This window comes from Rutilus rutilus (assembly GCF_951802725.1).
Source record: "Rutilus rutilus genome assembly, chromosome: 11".
Lineage (NCBI taxonomy): Eukaryota > Metazoa > Chordata > Actinopteri > Cypriniformes > Leuciscidae > Rutilus > Rutilus rutilus.
In genome coordinates, this window is record NC_140216.1 from 38,110,794 (window position 1) to 38,131,750 (window position 20,957).

The following is a 20,957-nucleotide window of genomic DNA, read 5'->3' on the forward strand; positions in this document are numbered from 1 at the left end:
CCCAGCCCACAGACTGTTTTCTCTCCTGCCTTCCGGCAGGCGTTTCAGGTGCCTCCGGACCAGGACCAGCAGACTAAAGAACAGTTTTTTCCCCAGAGCTGTCTCTTTATTAAACTCTAACCCTCATTGATCCCACTCCCCTTATATACTGATTGACTCGGCTCTCCCTCCTCACACCTGCCTCCATTTTGTTATTTGCAATACTATAATGTTCATTTGCACTGCTGACTGTTATTACAGTAACAACTGTTTACATATGCATCTTGCACTACTACCTTGACTGGAATATGCTCATTTGCACTGCCGACTGTTTATTTACAGTACCGACTGTTATATATACATTGCAATATCGTACCTTAACTGTAATATGCAATTACTTTCCACTGCACTCACTCGGATAGCTTCTGTCCAAACTTTATTTGCACTACTTTAAATCCATTGTTATACTGCTCATTAGCCTAACTTATACATATATCTATTTGTAAAATTCTGTTTATAGTAATATCCATCTGTATATTATGCTCACATTCTGTTTATAGTAACAGCCATCTGTATATATATTCATAGTACATATCTATCTGTAAAATTATGTTTATAGTAACAGCCATCTGTATATTATATTCAGTACATATCTATCTGTAAACATTCTGTTTATAGTAATAGCCATCTGTATATTATTATATTCAGTACATATCTAGCTGTAAATTCTGTTCACAGTAATAGTTATCTGTATATTATATTCATAGGACAATCTATCTGTAAATTTTTGTTTATAATAGTATTCAACTCTATATTTATTCAGTACATATCCATGTTCTGCACTTATGAACCACTGTATATCCTGCACTTGCTGCTATTGCACTTCTGGTTAGACCTAAACTGCATTTCGTTGCCTTGTACCTGTACTTGTGTAATGACAATAAAGTTGAATCTAATCTAATCTAATCTAATATTTGAATGCAGTAACATTGCTTGCCTATTTATCCCAGCTTCCAGAAATTAAATAGGGACTGGTTTTGTGTTTGAGAAAGGTCTTCAACATGTTAAAACACATAGGGGTCATTTAAGTCTATAGTTTAAGGGACCATTTGTCAGTTAAAGCCTATAGTTTCCATTTAGGATAAAGTGTCCTATCCTGAGAGAAAGAACTTGTTATCTTGATGTTTTGAGACGAGACTCCTGTTTATAGTTAGAGCCTGGCCAAATCCAACCTTGGAAAAGCTGTGTGTCGGGTGTGTGTGTTAGTCTTCTTGCGTAAAGGAACCACTGGCATTGTTGGAGATTGACTGAGTTGTTGTTCGGGACATGCTGGCACCCAGCAACCCAAATTTGCGACCTGGAAGGTCATGACGTGCCTAACTTCAGGGTCCGAGTGTCAGCGGCATAATCTATGGAGATATGCTTCAGTCTATCTGTATATGTGTGGAAAATTACTATGTTTATCTATTTCTTGGCCAATAAGAATCATTCAGCCTGTAAGCAATGGCGTAGCTTAGACCTTGGAAATGGTATAACTGCTGTGATCTTTGTAACTGTAAGCGGGGCGGCCTACGAACTCCTGTGTGAGTCTTGAAGCTGAACTTCTGCTGATGAAACTGCAAACTATCTTCAGTAAAACTTTTCTTCAATTTTTTATAATTCTGACTCCGGGTCTTCTTTTCAAACATCTGGTCCTTGGGTCCTAAACTGTTAACCCCTAACAGGAGTAAAAACTTAAATGTGTGAAATCACAACAGTGGAAAGAGACTCAAGCTGTGAGCATGTGTTTATTACACAAATAAGAACTTTGTGCCATGAAAACACATCGATAACATCATGATAACGAGATAAACACTGAGTATAAATATATAGCTTTGAACTACACGAGTCCCTCGTTACGTTATGACCTGTGGAGTAAATCTAAGACTGTAGAGAAAGTTCATCGCACAACGCCGACAGAGTGAAAAACAAGTGCAGAAATCTTCTGCTAAGGCTGGCGTCCCACTCGCCGCTTTTCAGTCGTACGCTTTCTTTACGTATTCAGACGCTTAATTGTTTATGCTACAACAGTTAGTAAGTGTGTCATCAACAACAATCAAAATGGAGTCCGTTTCAAGTGAGCTAGTGAGACGCCACGGCAGAAGATACAATACAAACAGTGTCCATTCACGACACGAACATTTGAGGAAGACATGAAGAGCATCCACTCAGTGATGATGAAAAGTTCAATATAGCTCCCATCACTTCATAGCTGATGTCTGCATGGCAATTCTAATACTTTCATGGTTTTCTGGTTTTAAACCAGTCTGAGATGAGATGTCCATAACACTGAGATGATAACAGATTCACACAATGGCTCCTTCGTCATACTGTAGTGTCAGATCCGGGCCCCTGCTCTGGCCCCATGTGCTGAAGGTCTGTGTTCCTAAACACTGTTGAGAAGCAGCACTGCTGGTGTGTTGGAGGTCACAGTGAAAGAACGAGTGTCCGTGTCGTTGTCGTCTGCGGATTGGAGAGATAAACTGCGCAGGCTCTTCTCCAGGCGTGAGCTTTTCTGACCGCTGGTGTTGTTCGTTCTGCCAGGTTTAACTTCTGCGCCCTCTGCTCTCTCACCTGTTCGAAAACACACACAACTGATGAGAATCTGTTCATTTATTCACATCAAATGAACGTCAGAAATCACATCTAAAATTGAAGGTATGTTCAGGTTCAGAACAAGTTAAGCCGAGTCGATAGTATTTGTGGCATGATGTTTATCACCTTAATAAAATAATTTTCTTTAAAATAAAGTAAAAATCAAGCACTTTTAATGGAAGTGAATAGGGATAATTTTTGGAAGATTTAAAAATGTTCAAATTTCAATTTTAAACAAATGTAAAATGATTAATTCTTCTGTTCATGTGTATTACTTGAGCTGTTAAAGTAATTTTTTTACGGTCCTTTTAGGGCTTATGGCATTGCGACAAAGGTGTAAGAATGGATATAACAAAAATGTAAGTGATTTTGTTTCGTTTTCACACTAAAAGCATGATTACGTGCATATTGTTTACATCTTGTAGCGATACTTTCGAATCAAAAAGAGAGAAAAGGATCTTGCGCATTTTTCAATCCACGTTTGACATGATTCAAAGATACATTAAGATCCTTCCAAAAAAAGCTCAAAGCTTGAAATTCATTTGCTGCATATTCCAAAAAAGCTGAGATTCCGTATTAATGAACACAGGAGTGCTATAAAGAGAGCTGATGGTTAATCACCAGTTGCTCCACATTTCCCAGAGGTGTATTATACCAGTTAATGAGATGTCTTTTTGTGGAATAGACATGGTACTTCCAATGCGTCGGTGTGCGAATATGGAACAGAAATCATTAAAAACTGAAAGCAAATGGATTTTTCGTCTAAATACTGTACAAGCACATAGATTGAACTTTAATCTGTCCTGTTTTTTTCCTCCTCCTTTGGATTTGTTCATTTCTAATTGAGTAACTGGTCTACAATTGCTAAATTAAATGTACATGTGTTGAATGACATGTAAGAAATTGTATATAAAGACGAAATGTTTCCAAAGATTGTAATAAAAAGAAGATTGTGCATGTAATCCTTTTTTGGGGATACGCAGCAAATTAATTTCAAGCATTGAGCTTTTAGACTCTGATTGGAAAGGATCTTATACTATTGAATCATTCAGTATTTTAATGTTTACGGATTGGCCCCATTTACTTCCACTGTAAGTGCCTTTTTGCTTTTTTTTTTAAAGAAAATGGGGGACAAGCAACTGCACTTAAATTATGGCTTAATCATTCTGGCTTGTTTATTGTCACAAATTTTTAAATATAATAAAGAAACAGAAAAAAAAAATTGGCTTAAGAAAAATCAATCATGTGATCATTAATTATTATTATTATTATTATTTTTTTTGATATTGTGATATTGTAATTTGTTATATTGTGATGTAATATTATTATTATTATTATTATTTTCTTCTTTTTTCTGGATTGTAATGGAGTGCTGTCATTTTATGTAACAACCACATGTCCAGGGACCACAGATGCAAATTAGCTAACTCTGACACAACATCTGTTAAATAAATAAAATAAAAAACATTTTTTATAAATTTTTGTGGATAATCAACATAATGCCACAATTCCTTGTAAGTAAAACTGTCTTTGGCAAGTGAATAAAACTCGCTAGTTGGCCGTTAACTTTATGACTCCACACATTTGAGTCAGTCCTCATGGTTCAAGGTCTTTTGGCTCTCACCTCGTTCCTGTTCACAGTCTGGAGACGAGGCCCCGCTGCACTCGCTGCGAGGGCCCAACACCGGAGACACCTGCTCGAAGCCCTCCAGAGACCCCGAGCCGGGCAGCTGGAGCAGCTCAGGAGCGGCGGAGGGAGACGACGGGGGCGAGGAGGACGGGTACGGGCAGGAGGACGAGAGCAGGGGATATGAGGAGGGAGAGGAGGGGATCGGACAGGCCAGGTCGAGAGGTGCAGACGTGGAGCTCAGGCTGCCGGTGGACTGTGTCTCGGGATCGTCTTCTGATGTCGTGCCGGTGCAGCTGTCCTCCATATTCACTGACATCACTAGAAAAAACACAACCGTTTGAGTTTACATCAGCATTTTGAATATTGTTAGTTGCTATTTCTTTTCTAGCTTGCTTACCAATCCAGTTATCTAATAACTATTTTTGGCTTTTTGACAAATTGCATGTAAAAGTAAAAATGCAGGGACTAGAAATGATTAAATACATACAGCGGCCTTGGAAAGTAGGCAAAACATTTCACTAATAGAAGTTTGGTTTGGTGCGAAATGGTCAAATATGATATTTCATTATCTGATGCAATAAAATATATACACTTTTGAAGTTTATATTCACTTTTTTGTGCCACTGTAAAAGCTCAATTTTGTTTCGTCTCTCTGATCTAAAACAGGCACAGCTGAAGCGAAATCAAACTGAAATAAGAATGAATAAAAACTATGTAGTCAGTCTAAAATAATATTATTTTGTATCAGCAGTTAGTTGCCAAAGCAACATTTAAAATTTTTGTTTAGTTTCAGCTCTAAAATAAAACTGAAGTAAAAAATGAATTATAAGGTTGCGTGAAACTGCTTGACAGATTTGATTGTAATTCAGCATGATTTTGGATCATAAAATGTCATATACCATTTTAAACCAAATGAATTTATTTTCGTGAAATGTTTCTTTTAAGGACTGCTGTATGTATTACAAACTGAATTACAATGCGCATTATGTATGATCTCACTCACTCGATATGCCGTCAGACTCCATTTTGAAGTTGGCGATGTCGTCGGTAGCGGCCCCGTCATCTTCGGCCCCCACCCCTCGGCCCCGGGGCCCCATGGCCGAGAGCCGGCGCCGTGCGTGGATCTCATCCGAGATGGTCTCCAGGTTCCGAAGGGCCGTCCTGTACTCGGCTTTGGCCTGGGTCAGTTTAGCCTGACGCTCGTCGACCCGTCTCTTCAGTTGCTGTGTGGGAGAAGGAGGACAAGGTAAAGCGGAGAACAGGACACATATATTCATAATCAAGATTCAGATCAAATCTACATGTTAGTTTGTGTTTCTAAAAGGAATACTCTTGAATGACTAAAAACATGCAAAAATTGTCTAAAGATAATGTCTAAAGAAGGGACCTTTGGATCATTACATTTTTAATATCGTGACATTATTTTTAATAACATATTAGCACATTTCCCCCCAAATTCTCATTATTGTAATGCACCTGTAATTTGTATGTATGTATTTAAATTTATTTATCTATATATTTATTTATTTGTATTTATTTATCTTATTTCTATTACTCTGAATGATGATTTTTCTGAGATTATCATTACTGTATTACATACTGTATTACATACTGTATTTTTTTTTATAAAATATCAAATAAATTAAAACAATTTTTTTTAACAATGATATATTTAAATATACATTTAGTTGAATTAGTCTCATTACTGTAATGCGCTTGTATGTTTTTATATATATATATATATATATATATATATATATATATATATATATATTTATTTATTAATTGTAATTTCCATTATTCTTAATGGTGATTCTCCTGAGATTACTTTTTTTACATACTGTATTTTTTAAAATAAAATATACATTAAAACATAATATTTCAACACATTTTTAAAAAATATTATAATGTTGTAAATATTTGACAAATATTATTTTTAATTTATATTTAAATTTAATTGAAGAAGTTTTAAAATATTACAAATATTACTGTAGTACAATGATTTATATCAACAGAAGTTAATTTCAGTACAACAAAAACTACAATGATGCATAAATCATTACAATTTAATTGTAATGAGAATTAAGGGTGAAATGAGTACTTAACAGTTTTAAAAATAGCCTTCATTTTCTTCAGATAAAATATAAATAAATATGAATGAATGAATATTAAAAACTGACATACCTCGAGCTGCAGATAATACTTGGCCTTTAATTCAAAGTACGGCCTGCAGAGGGAGAGAAAGAGGACGATTAGAACAGAGTGAGTCTCAGAGCCGGTTTCCATGGCAACAACAGAGCGCTGTGAAAGAACCGGCACATTCCATCAGCAGAAGCACATCTGGAACACATTAGAGACGCCCCGCACTGAACTACACTTCATCCACAGCAGAGGCCCGGGAAGGGGAAACACAGAGTTTTGGTCATTTATATGTGTGAGAGAGGAAACATTTTGTGGGTTTTCTGAAGCAAACATACTTTTATTCCCAAATATGTTTTTGAAATGAATCATTATGAATTATGCATGTCCTGCTGAATGAGTGCGTGCAGAACTTGTTTCAGCAAGATTTTAGGGTGTCTCTTCTTTATGTCAATTGCAACATGATTTATTTGTATTATTTTTATAAATGCCTCAAAAAAGATTTTCTGTTGATTGATCAATTTAATGTGTGCTTGCTGAATAAAAGCATTCATTTCTTACAAAACAAATCTTACAGACCTCAAACTTTAGAGTGGTAGTGTATGTTTATAAAAAACAGACTGATGCATTGATGTATGGTGGATGGATTGATGGGTGGATAAATAGGTGGATGGATGGATGGAGAGATGGATGGATGGATGGAGAGATGGATGGATGGATGGGTGTATGGATGGAAGGATGGATGGATGGATGGAAGGATGGATGGATGGATGGATGGATGGGTGTATGGATGGATGGATGGATGGATGGATGGATGGATGGATGGATGGGTGTATGGAAGGATGGATGGATGGAAGGATGGATGGATGGATGGATGGATGGAGAGATGGATGGTTGTCCTCTGACCTGGACTTGTTGATGGTGCGTTTGAGCTTCTTCTCCAGTTGTCTCATGTGGCTGATGGCGGCGTTGTATTTGGTCGCTGTTTCTCTGTGCTCGAGTTCACTGCGTGTCCTGGTTTGCTCCGCCTCCATCACCTGTAGGAGCCAATCAGAGCAGTTCAGAATCACATTAACATAGAACAGAATATTGTGTTCTACAGCTACAGGAACTCATGTATAGTTTAGCATGTTTATGGTGAGTGGTGTTGTGTCTCTCACCCTCTGGGTGGCGTGGTTGAGCATCTCCTGCCAGGCCGAGTCAAACTGTCTGCTGTCCTCCTCTAACAGACGCTCCTCGGCCAGAGCGATGGTCTCCTTCGCCGCCCGCAGGTTCTCCATGGCCCGCTGATACTCCTGTGTGGCTTTCTGAGCCTCAACCTGAGCCTGAAACACATCACAATATTACGATCGTTTCAGGTCTTTGGGCTGTTTTCCAAACTCTTGAAATTAAGCTTGTGTATGTATATATATTAAGCAATTAGTATGAATGCAATACGGTATAATTTGCTGAAGCATAATTTGCAGACTAATGTATAATTCATGTCTTCAGCGAGCAGCTCACATTCTTCATCTCTTGCAATGCATTCGCAGCAGACAGATTCAAGTGTGCACACGTTGTTACGTAAACGATGATGACACATCCTTAGTGTTACCAAGATACCATAGTAAACAACTGCTGTCAATACTCAATGCTCATATACTGATGACGCAAATGTCCCACAATTCAGTGCCATTGTGAGACACTCTCCAGGGAAGTTTCTATTTATGGAAGAATTAAAGTGTGTGTTCAACTGGTACCACATTATTTAGCATTAGTCCCATAATATGATCTTACTCTAAATCTATCTTACTACACAATTTAATCTTTAGTTTTCTTTTAATTTCCAATAAAGCTTCATCAGTCACGGCATTAGTGGCTCAGCTTTAATAGATCACATGACCAGGCTCCGTCTCTCTGTGGGATGAGCTTCTCATTTACAGACGATCCCTCTTTCATTATTCAAATCTATATTCTGCTGAAGAATTCATAAAGAAAACTAGTAGCTTGAGACAAAGAAGCTAATGTATATTTCATAAAGCTCAATCATCTCACCTCCTGGGTCTGTGCAATCAAATCCATGAGGCTTTTCTCAGTTATAAAGAATCTAATAATAATTGTAATTTTCTCAGCTTCTGAAAGGGGGGTTTCCCAGTGATGCTGTACATTTTTGGTTCCCCAAAATAAATTTCAGTGAAATAAGAACCTTTTTTTTTAAGTGCGAAGAACATTTTACAATTCTAATGAAGCCTTTTGTGGAATGGAAAGATTCCATGGATTTTGAAGGTTCTTCATGGAACCATCAGTACCAATAAAGAACCTTTATTTATAAGAGTGTTTATTTAAAAAAGTATTCCAGCTTTAATCTCATGACAGGAGATTCAAAAACTGGATATAACTTTACACAGACAAGGTTAGTAAGTGAATTTATCTATGCTAGTTTCATACTAACTTTATGTCTTGCTTGCTTTATCTGTGTCGCAGTGCATTAAAAATCCCAGCTGGAGTCAGCGCTGTGTGTGAATTAACGTCAGTGTGTTTCTGTTTTGCATGGAAGAATCCAGAAGTGCTCAGTATACAGTGTGAAGGTAGAGAGAGAGCGAGAGACGACATGCACTTCTCCAGACAGACGACTCACACACACTTTACACGTCAGTTAGCATTAGCGAGATGAGCGGAGCGCTCGGTTTCCTCGGGTTCGCGAACACATTTGGTAATGCGTCTTGTCAAACGTTTCCAGAACTGACCTTTCTGACCATTGTTCAAAACCGAGCTTTCAGCATCATGAAACAATGCATGTACAGCATCAAACAATAGCTCTATTTAGGCCTCTGCTAATGCAAGGATGTGATGATGGCATGTCTGCGTGGGCAAACGCTCCACACTGAAGTCTGAAGCAATACACTGAGACATTAAAATCTAAATTTGCTTTGGCTTCTCAGTGGGGCAGTTTTTAAGTGTTTTTAGTGATTTTTTAAAACATTTTAATCGAAAAGGTGTTTGTTTGATATGAGCAGTTTTCTGTAGGTCTTATTTGTCATTAAACTGTATTATATGAGCACGCTAACATTAAAAATGTGGGGTCAGTGAGATTTTTCTGCTCACCAAGGCTGCATATTTGATTAAAAAATTATTGTAATGTAAAATAGCTGTTTTCTACGTGAATATATTGTAAAATGTAATTTATTCCTGTGATCAAAGCTGCATTTTCAGCATCATTACTCCAGTCTTCAGTGTCACATGATCCTTCAGAAATCATTCTTATGCGGATTTGCTGCTCAAGAAACATTTAATTTTAAAATCAATGTTGAAAACATTGTTTCTACATTCATATTTTGTAGAAACCATGATACATTTAATGAATAGAATGTTCAAAAAGTAAGAAATAGATACTATTTCTACAACTATTTGAAATAGAAAACTTAACACTTGTCACTTTTGAACAATTTAATGTATGTTTGATAAATAGAAGTATTAATTACACACACAAAAAATCTTACTGAAACCCCAAACTTTTGAACAGTAGTGTATATTATTATAATCTTTATATAGGCCGTTGTGCACACTGTTCTATAAATGTTCTTTCTTCAGTATTGGCTATTACAAAATGCATGACTCAATCAACACCCAGTTGTGCAGCACATGACCACAGAGTAACCCAGAACAGCGGCCCACAGATGATAAGAGATGATGCATTTCTCCTGATCTGTCAACTGGCCATTGTGTGTCACTCATAACACTGTGATTTTGACCGAGCTGCTCAGTCACAAAGAGCTTGTGTGTCGGCCCGCCGGAGTCTGGAGAGACGGCAGCCATAAAGCCGTCACTGTGGCTGTGATGTAACTCGTGATGAACTGTGCTCCTGAACACTCTCCAGTGACCCACTGAGGGATTCCTAACATACTGATGCACAATGAGAGATGCTAGAAGCTGGAAAAACATCTAGTAGACGGTCTTTTAGTAGACCATATGAGCGTTTACACAACGAAAGCAATCCGGTCTAATGTGTTGTTGAAGTGGTCAAAAGTGGACAAGCTCAAAACGTTTAAGACCCTGTTTACACCTGTATTTAGTGTCGTCCACTTGTGATCCGATCAACTTTAGACACTTTCCCTCACGATGTCAAGGTCAAGGTCAGGTGAAGCTGAGCTCTGTTAACACTAATGACAGATTAGAGTTACGTCAATAAAGGTTCTCTCTTGCTGTGGAGCTTTTAAGGTCAAAATCACACACACTCGCTCATCTGCCTGTCTGTTCACACACACTTGTTATGTTCTGTGTGTCTGGACTGAGAAGGGAACAGTCTGTTTCTTATACTGCCCATTTTCTCCTCCTGGTAATGTGTTTGACAGGCAGCACAAGTATGATTTTCTCTGGTTTGCTGACCTATTTTCTTCCTAAACTCGGTCAGACGCGGTGAATTTTTCATGAGCAGCATTCACGAAATCGTGTTGAATTACCATTTAAAGACTTCAGTATGATCTGAAGATGCATAATCACCTCAGCAACTAAACGCAGGAAACTTCCCCGTGGTTTTATTAGCATTCGCATTAAATGCAGAAGTATGTGTGCATGTTAACTTCACTGTCTGTAAATAATCAAACTTCCTCCTGCTGGTTTTAGCATGATCACACATTAAGGTCTTTTAAATGACATCCCTTTTTTTAAATGACAGCGAGAGTGTAGATCTCCCAGCATCCATTAAGCAAACCAGTGGAATTCCACAACCTCTTCCAAAATGAGACAAAGACGGCTGTTTTCCTTCTGCACAGATCCACAGGGATCAACAATCCGGATCTTTCTTCATGACTATGATTTATGCAATACGAGCTCCTTCTCTCTCTCTGTCCGCAATCTTTCCTATTATAGCATAATTTATTTGACATAAAATTAAAATTGTCTTGCTTTTACAGAACAATATAGTGGCCCTGAAGTGTAATGGCTAGTTTATTATTAGCTCTTTGCATATATTTAAAACTTTTTTTTAAATAACCATATTTTCAAAATGCATAGAATGAGCATAAATATTATAATTGTGAATACAATTAAATTAGTTAATTTTAAAAGTTTGTATATGGCAAGCTGTGAAACAAACCATACTCAATTAGTTCAAAGATTGAAACAAATTGGATTGACTGATGATAAATACATATACCTGGTTATTGTGTATTTAATTATTTTTTTAATGTTTATGTTTACTACTATTACACAAATCATACCTGTTTCTTTTAAATATGACTGAAAAATATGCATTACATTACGTTTATTAGCTTGTCTATATTAAAACTGTGCAAGTTGATGTTTTAATCTTTCCTATTATAGCATAATTCATTTGACTTAAAATTAAAATGGTCTTGCTTTTAGAGAACAATATAGTGGCCCTGAAGTGTAAAAAACTAAATGGCTAGTTTATTATTAGCTCTTTGCATATATTTAAAACTTTTTTTATAAATAACCATATTTTCAAAATGCATTGAATGAGCATACATATTATAATTGTGAAAACAATTAAATGTATTCATTTAAAAAGTTTGAATATGGCTAGATGTGGAACAAACAATATTCAATTAGTTCAAAGATTAGTTTAATGTTTATGTTTACTATTACACAAATCATACCTGTTTCTTTTAAATATGACTGAAAAATATGCATTACATTAAGTTTATTTGCTTAAAACTGTGCAAGTTGATGTTTTATATGCAATTCAAATACATAAATCTTAAGTTGAGGCCAAATATTTGTGTAGAAAACAGGAAGTTTAACATTTCCAGCGCACTAGTTCAATACTACAGTGTCTCCTGTATGCTGCCTGCTATTTCTTAATGACATGTGATGCAGTGTGCAACAATAAACAGTAGTATTTTGTCATATTCAGTTATAATCTTAGAAATAACGATTATTATTTTGCATTTTTATTAATTTTAAGAAACTTTTGAGAAAAATCTAATTCTGATTCAATCATCACACTGTAAATACAAGGTTATAGGTCATAATCGGGGACAATATTCATTGCACTGTTTTATACACAAGCACACTACGGCAAATGTAGTTGGTCGTCCAGGTATTCCATGAATACATGTGCATATTGTATACATAATGCACACTGAACAAATATAATGAGTAAAATGAGCGGGTTGATAGTAAGATGTGTCATTCATTACCTAATATAATTCTTGTGCAAATGTAGTATGTCATGTTTATTTTCTGCATGCATATAAAGTGCATAGTAAACTGCAGAAACAGTACAAGTAGTACTGTAGTATGCTATTTTGAACAAACAGAAGTTCGGACAACATTTTGCTGTGAGCAGAAAAGAAATGTTTGAATATTTTAATGTCCAACTGAGTGGTTAACTAAAATAGTTCTACATTTGCATATGAGACATTGCAGCAGCAGAAGATCCAGTGCGGTCTCAGTCTGGATAACACCTTTCATGTACTGTCAGTTCAAATGACCTTGATTTGACCATGATAGTGTGTGTGTGTGTGTCTGTTTTAAAACCTCTGCTCATCTCTAATCAACACTCAGACACACACGCTGTGAGGGGACGTGAGGTGTGAGGTCAGCTGACACGTGTTGGAGTCGCCTGTCATTGATGTCTGATCACGTGTCACAGGACAGAACAGATGCCAGAGGAACGAGAGGTGAGAGACGCGCCAGAACACACTGAACACTGTTAAAAGACACACCCATCCATCTATCTATCTATTTAGATGAACAGACTGACAGATATTCCGACGGACAGACCGACCGAATCAAGGTTATCTATCTATCTATCTATCTATCTATCTATCTATCTATCTATCTATCTATCTATCTATCTATCTATCTATCTATCTATCTATCTATCTATCTATCTATCTATCTATCTGTCTGTCTGTCTGTCTGATCAGCTGTAGCTCATTGGAGGTGATCGTGTACTGTGTTCTGATTGGCTGTAAAGTGGGCGTTGGCATTCTGACTAAGAGACAGCTGGCATTGCCAGTCTTAGCTATGTGTCTCACCCACTGACACAGACAGATCATGGTGGTCTTTTAAGGTGATGACAGGACAGTTAAAGACCACCTTCATTTGATTACCAGCGCAGGGAAATGTACACACACACACACACTCACACACACACACACACTGACTTCAGCTTTACACAGATCAAACACAGTGGTATAATGCATATTAAGATTAAATCAAGCCATTAAATCATATTAGCTAACATCAATAACAGTGTGTGTGTGCTGCGTATTATTTACTCCATCTGAATTATTATGTTTCTTTTGATCGTATCGTTCGCAATAAGATAGTTAGTGAGTAGATGCTGACGTACAGATGTGTTGCTTACGATCTGTGTACACTTCAGCTTAAATGAATCAGGTTTTACCAGCAGCTTTTAAAAGGTTAGCTAGCGTTGTCTTTTTCTTGGCGGCACATACTGACTCATGACTAATGTCAGATCATTTTGTTTCAATGCGTTTAAAAATAGACTTAGAATATGAGCGAGTGACCGGAGCTTCTGTCTTTCTGAAGGCTTCTCACAGCTTTCTCACGAGAGTCAATCTCTTCATCACTTCATTTGAAATAAATTAGTTTATCTAATGAGAGTTCTCTCTCTCTCTCTCTCTCTCTCTCTCTCTCTCTCTCCATATATATATATATATATATATATATATATAAAAATGAAAAATTTTACCGAATATACACTGCAGATAAACACTGCACTTCTGTTGGGTTTTGACAGTGTTATAATTGCGTTAGAGCCAGAAGCTGAGCAGAACTCTCACTAAAGTCACCTCTTGGATATAAAAAGCTCTTTTATGACAGAGACATTTGTGTTGATTTATCACTGTCACAAGGTGATAATATGGAGAATTTCATGGCTGAAAGCAGCAGGGATCTCAAGTCCATCCTCACGCACACTCACATGACACTAATGACACATGCTTGTTCATATTAAAATCTAGATTTTGATTGTAATAACTGTCACTATGCTAAAAATGTTCTGAGGAGAAGAGGCTTTTCATGCATTTAGACACATTAGAAGGACGTCATGTTCAGTCTTCTCTCCTTAGCTGTTTCTATCTATAGAAAATACACAGGCCTGTTTGCAAACAAATGATGATGGTCTGTGCGCTGCACTGCAGGTCATTCATTATTCAGAAGCTGACAGCGCCGGCTGGGTTTGGGGGTGGAAGGCGGTCATGTGATTATGAGAAGTTAAACTGGGGCAAACATGTTTTTCTTAAACTCTTCCACCAAAATTTGAGTCACACTCTTTTGTAACATCACACTTTTTTTTTTAAACATCACACTTTTTTTGATCATAGCACACTAATACAGTACATTACTAATGTTAATCTGCTGTTAATCTACAAAGATTACACTATTAGTTCATGACACTTTACAGTGTAAAGTCAGCAAGATAGTTTCGCACGGCTAATTTTCTGTTTTATATAGCCTATTATGGATGGCTATTTAAGCATAAATCAAGATTAGTGCTGGGCAATACAACAAAGACAATTAACCCTTGATATGAACCCTAAATATGTTTCACTCTTTTGACAATATTATGTTTATGTTTTTTATTTGTATATATAAATATGATTTGCATCTATGTATGTGTGTATAATGTATGTATGCATGTATCTATCTATCTATCTATCTATCTATCTATCTATCTATCTATCTATCTATCTATCTATCTATCTATCTGTATCTATCTATCTATCTATCTATCTATCTATCTATCTATCTATCATTATCATGATGAACATGTTTACTTCATGGCCAAAGGAAAAAGGTATTTTTAATAGCTAAAAGCAAAAATAATTGCAATATTCATGATTTTGCTTAATTTTATATCATAAGAATTATGAATATTTTTTATATATATTGTCCAGCTCTAGACATGCAAGGTCATTTCAACAGTTTACTTTGCACATAGCTGTGTTTAACCTACTGGTAGAGGTATATGAGGTGAACCAGAGTCATGCCCGCTGAACCGGGTCACCAGCTGTTTCCTGCTGTTCAACGGGCCTCTATGGCAACAGCCAAACCTTCATTACATAACTCTGTTCTTTAGCCTGCTTTCCTTTTTACAGTAGTGAACGACTATATTTCATAAAGTTTAAAAGTTCTTTTTAAGTGTTTTTCCTAATCATTTATTCCCTGGATGGGATTCCAGAAGATTCCACACCATGCAAAAATCCAGCAAAACAAACATTATTGCGTCTCACCTGGCGGGCCGCTCTCCTGGCCTCCCAGTACGGTTTAGAGTCTTCTACGGCTTTACCGATCTTCTTGACCTGCTCGTCCAGTTTGACGGTGGCCTCCAACAGGACGGCGCGAAACTTCTGCCGGGAATCCTAAAGAAAACAGAGGTCAATAACAGACAGTGAATCTAAAAATCACACACGCACACACATGTCTCAAACAAAACTCAGTATTCAATGGCACAAACTCACAGATCTGTCAAATTCAGTGGGTAGTTCCTCATTGAAAGCACTGGGAACTTGATACAACTTTGTTTCTTGATAAAGTGCACTCACACTCCTAAATATTGCATAAAGCTAGCAAATCAGATTAAAAAAAATGGTAAAACTTTACAATAAGGTTCATTAGTTAACATTAGTTCATGTATTAACTAACATGAACTAACAATGAGCAATACATTTGTAACAGTATTTATTAATCTTTGTTAATTGTAGTTAATAAAAATCCAGCTGTTCATGTTAGTTCACAGTGCATTAACTAATGTTAACAAATACAACTGATTTTAATAATGTATTAGTAAATGTTGAAATTAATGTTAACTAAACATAATTAATGCTGTAGACGTGTTGTTCATTGTTAGTTCATGTTAACTAAGGTAGTTAACTAATGAACCTTATTGTAAAGTGTTAACAAAAAATGTTGTGAACAGTGCTGTCTAAGGTTTGACTCCCTGAACATTTTTAGCTGTATGAACGACTGAATTCTTGTGTTTACAAGTATCCTGAAGTGTGAATTACAGTACATGCAGTCTGTGTAACCTGAATAAATCCCAGGCTCATCATATCCAGGCAACATGCACTGTATGCTCAGGAATCTCTCTGAATTATGAGTTTCCATCTTTCACTTTCACAGCAATGCAACGCTTCACTAGCCAGCCTTTTGTTGCTCCCTGAAAAGCGCTGGATCAGCTAACTCAATTCAGCATTTAACCCAGTTAAGGAGGAATCTACTCCCTGCTTTCTAGACAGAAAACTCTCCCTCAGCAGAAAGAAACAAGCACGTTTGTAGCATAAGATGAGCAGCGGGGCCTGTGAGCCTGAGTCGTGCGTGTGTCCGCGTGTCGTGTCCAGTTCTGCCGGTCATGAATCTGTTGTGGACTGGGTTTGGACATATTTAAAAACATTGACATCTACATCCTTCCACACAGGACCTCGGTGACAAAAGACACGTCAGAGGGATTTAGACTTCCTCTGACAGAAAGTTCCTTCTGCTGATTAATCACAGGCCAAATACAGTGAAATACAGAGAGCCGTGAGAGATCATATGTCATTTAAAAAAAAAAAAGAGGATGAGGAACAAATTAATCTGAAATAAGACTAAAAGAGAACTTATGGGAAACATTTTACAATAAGGCTTCATTTGTTAATATTATCAGTTAACACTAATAATATAACTAATAATGAACTGCACTTCTACAGCATTTATTAATATTTGTTCATGTTAAATTCAACATTTAATAATACATTATTGAAATCCAAAGTTGTATTTGTTAACATGAAGTAACAAATGTATTGCTCATGGTTAGTTAATGTAAATTAATGCATTTTGTTAACAAATGAAACCTTATTATAAAGTGTTACTGACTTATGAATGTCTGAATTCTACACAGTGTTATTATTGCTAACTAAAACTTTCAAAAGCATTTTAGTTCATAGATATAAAGCTGAAATAAAATATAATAATATGAGGGAATTTAAAAATATATATATATATAACAAACTAAACTAAAGTTTTACAATGTTGCCCTAAAAATACTAAAATAACACTGATTAAAAATATCTGACACAAAAAATATCTGATAATCACATATACAAATATATAAAGCTAATTTTACAATAATCCTTACATAGATTATGACTGCATTTTGCTCCTTATTTCTTAGTATTTTTGAACCATGGTAGTACCATGGTATTATTTTAAATACTTTGGACTACCATGTTATTGTCACTCCGCACCTTACCTTTACCGTGGTACCAGCACATTCTTTTTTTAGTAAGAGTGTATTCTGTATTTTAAAAGGAAATCATAGATCAGCTGAAACAAAACATGGAATTGGATATTTCTTGTGCCAATTTAGCAACTGGCAATTTACTACTATTTGTATCTCCTTTAGTGTTCCACAGAAGAAAGTTAGTCACTGGGGTTTGGAATGAAACGAGGAAGTATATGTTCCTAGCTGTTGAGGCTTTCAGAGCAGGAATGCCAGACTCGGATTGAAGAGATTTCCTCTGTCTGCTCAGTAGATAAAAAGGGTGTCAGTCGCACGAAGGAATGGTCCTATTGGTCAGAGCCGGATGGGGGGGAGGGCGCTGAGCTTTCAGACATGTCTTTGGAATTCAGCCTGCAACCATTTTCAGCAAAAACAGTGACAGCAGAAAGCAGGCATGTGAACCTTACCTCCAGCTCGGTCTCCCATCTGTTGATGTTATCGGTAGACTGATTCAGTTTCTCCAGTTCGCCCTGTTGAAGAGAGAAAGCCAGTTGAGATCGCAGTGAGATGTCTGTTGCAATGCCAGCAACATCTGGAACGTGTTCTTCAAGTAACCCAACACTGAAATGAAGCTCATATGTATGCTTTTCCTCCCATGTTAGCTACACGTTGATGACACACAGATGTTTCACACTGTTGTTTTCATTACGGGATTAATTTCTTTCATGGGTGGAGGATGAAAAACCAGTTCAGCTTGAACAGTCTTACATAAAGGTTTTTCATGATTCTCTGGAGCACTTTCTTACCATTTTAAAATGCATTTAAAAGTGTCATTTATTGTAAAGAAAGTAGCTACTATAACGTTTCAAATGATAAAACAATTGATAATAATGTATCTGGACACAAAAAACATGCTTTATAGAAAATTTGTTTGTGATGTTTTGGTGATTTTAGTTTTTGACAGTGCTGGGTCAAACAATATAGCAGTGTGTCCAAATACTTTTTAATGGTTAATTGTAGATCGTTTTCTAACGAATAAAAAACATTATAATTCTAACAGGAATCTAACACTTCACAAGCACGTCTTCATTCTGCATGCAGGGCGCGTAAACTCGACCGTTTCCTTTAAAAATGAACCCGAATTCTAAACATGACGTCAAAGTAAACATGTATCTGATTGTCAACGCGGTTCCTCAATGTAACAAACGAAACAATGTAACACAATATAAGAGATGATGTCACAATGGGGTTCCCCTGATCGAATCAAACACCAGCTGTTGAACAATCTGAACCAACAGAACATTATCTGATCGGATAATCGGTGCATATTATAGACTTCTGATGAATTTATCTACGATCTGATCGAGCTTTAATCCAAAAAGAGTTTGACCCCGTCTAACTTCAGTTCTGGTTTCGGGAAGGTTAAACAGGAATGACTTCTGATCGACATATAGAACAATAATCGACATATAGAACAACATAACATGTCAATACAGCCAACATAGCCTATAAGTATTCAGTCGAGTTTCGTTAATCCGCTTTAAATGGATTTTGTCGATGTGAATTCTCAGATGTATCAGTCGAAATTGATTTTGTTTCACTGTACCTGAATCCTCGGGTCAACCTCCTCTTCCTCCAGAGACTCAGAGTCTTCATCAGATTTATTCTCTTTCTCTGTGTCGTTCATTTTAATAGTAGACGCGATTCGTTTATTATTAGCCGAACAAAGCGGGTCTCTGTCCGGGATAACGGGCTCCGATGATCCGCGCAGAGCCGCGCTTCTGCGGTCACTCCATTAGTTCATCCAGACAAACGCGATTAAAAGAAACACGCACGATCCCTCATATCCAACAGATATGAATCTGCAGAGACACAAACACACAGAACACCGGCAGACATGAGAATGAGGAGCCGCTAAAGCTCGGAGATCTAGTGAGATCTCGCCCGCCCCCTCCGGTGTCCTGAATGAGGGTCACTGCAGTTCACACACAAACGCACACACACATGTCTGGTTTACTATCTTTGCGGTGACTCTCCATAGACTTAATGGTTTTTATACTGTACAAACTGTATATTCTATCCCCTTACACTGCCCCTATCCCTAAACCTACCCATCACAGAAAACTTTCTGCATTTTTACATTTCCAAAAAAAAAACCTCATTCTGTATGATTTATAAGCTTGTTTACCCATGGGGACCTCAATTTAGGTCCCCACTGTGACAAGAGTCCCCATGAGTCTGTGTGAAGTCCCCACCGGGATAGAAAAACATGAACACACACACACACACACACACGCACACAGACAGCGGAGAGAGAGATTGATATAGATTAGATATAGATCTTTTTGAGTAAAGGCAAGAACTGGTTATTGAAAATGTTACATTTTATATAGGCCTACATATATGCATTGAATTATCTCTCTAAAAATAGATGATTTTATTGTTAACGTCAAAATAAACTACAAAAATATAATTCTTGTTACCTTTGTGAATTCATAGTTGAAGACATGTTCATAAAAATATATTAAAACGACTATTTTAATTACTATAAGGAATGACAAGAAACAATTTTTAGCACTTAAAGTATTTTAATCTTTGTCCAAATAATAGAAGTTTGATCTTATTTTACTCTTTTTGGTCATTTCAAAATAACAACGGTGCCGTGTCATAAAATGACCCAGTCAGTCAGATATTAAAAATAAATATTTTTGAAGGCAATACCAAGTTCTGGCATGAAACTCTAGATGGCGCAGGCTGAATGGTCCTTAACTCATTTGGTAGCGATCAAATCATTATCGATTACACAGCTGATTGGTTGTTGTTGCATCAGCAGCCAATGAGCTGCGGCTCAACATTTAAATATGGTAGCGTTGCTGTTATCAGTGCAGCATGCTTTCAGAAACCCTCCTCCTTCCCCAGCTCCACCTGTATAGATCTGCTACGGGTCTTTGTATGTCACATCATGACTCACATGCTCACAGAAGCAGGACTGTGAATGTATTGGCAGTAGCAAGTCTCGGTATTGCTCTACAGCAGCAGATCAGAAGATCAGGGTTCCAATCAACCTGAATTCACCTAACTCACACTGTTGGCCTATGTATAAGCTACAAACAAATAGGGATAGTTGAATGTGTGTGGGATCTCATTCAGGGAATGTCATTGCTTTCTGCCCTTTCCATATTTGCAAAATGGTAAACAAACTTCCTACATTCCTAGTTATTCCAGTCCAGTTTGCTGTAACTTGCTGTCAAAACAAAAGCACTGTGTCAAACATAAACTCACACGCACAGTAAGGATACTTGATGCTCAGATTAAATCTATAAATTGCAGAAAGTTTCCTTTGATGGATAGGTTTAATGGTAGGGTTAGTGTAAGGCGAGAGAATATACAGAGAATTGCATT

At 36.8% G+C, this 20,957-nt stretch overlaps 1 protein-coding gene across 1 annotated transcript; it reads right to left on the reverse strand.

Annotated features, from left to right (window-relative positions):
* Positions 1–1,747: 1,747 nt before the first annotated feature.
* On the reverse strand, positions 1,748–19,486 carry sh3bp5a (SH3-domain binding protein 5a (BTK-associated)). Its single transcript, XM_084424767.1, has 9 exons — positions 19,162–19,486; positions 18,023–18,085; positions 15,589–15,717; positions 7,543–7,707; positions 7,289–7,419; positions 6,428–6,470; positions 5,247–5,466; positions 4,238–4,561; positions 1,748–2,592 (listed from the first exon to the last, which is right to left on the reverse strand). The coding sequence occupies exons 1-9, from the start codon at positions 19,240–19,242 to the stop codon at positions 2,405–2,407; spliced, it is 1,344 nt and encodes a 447-aa protein (XP_084280893.1). The 5' UTR covers positions 19,243–19,486; the 3' UTR covers positions 1,748–2,404.
* Positions 19,487–20,957: the final 1,471 nt, after the last annotated feature.

What these genes read in the sequence shown, in the direction of transcription:
- sh3bp5a (XM_084424767.1), bottom strand. Translation starts at nt 19,242, where the DNA reads ATGAACGACACAGAGAAAGAGAATAAATCTGATGAAGACTCTGAGTCT. An exon ending in TCAACCACGCCACCCAGAGG is followed by an intron (nt 7,420 to 7,542) that starts GTGAGAGACACA and finishes TGGCTCCTACAG; the next exon opens with GTGATGGAGGCGGAGCAAAC. An exon ending in AGACTGTGAACAGGAACGAG is followed by an intron (nt 2,593 to 4,237) that starts GTGAGAGCCAAA and finishes GTTTTCGAACAG; the next exon opens with GTGAGAGAGCAGAGGGCGCA.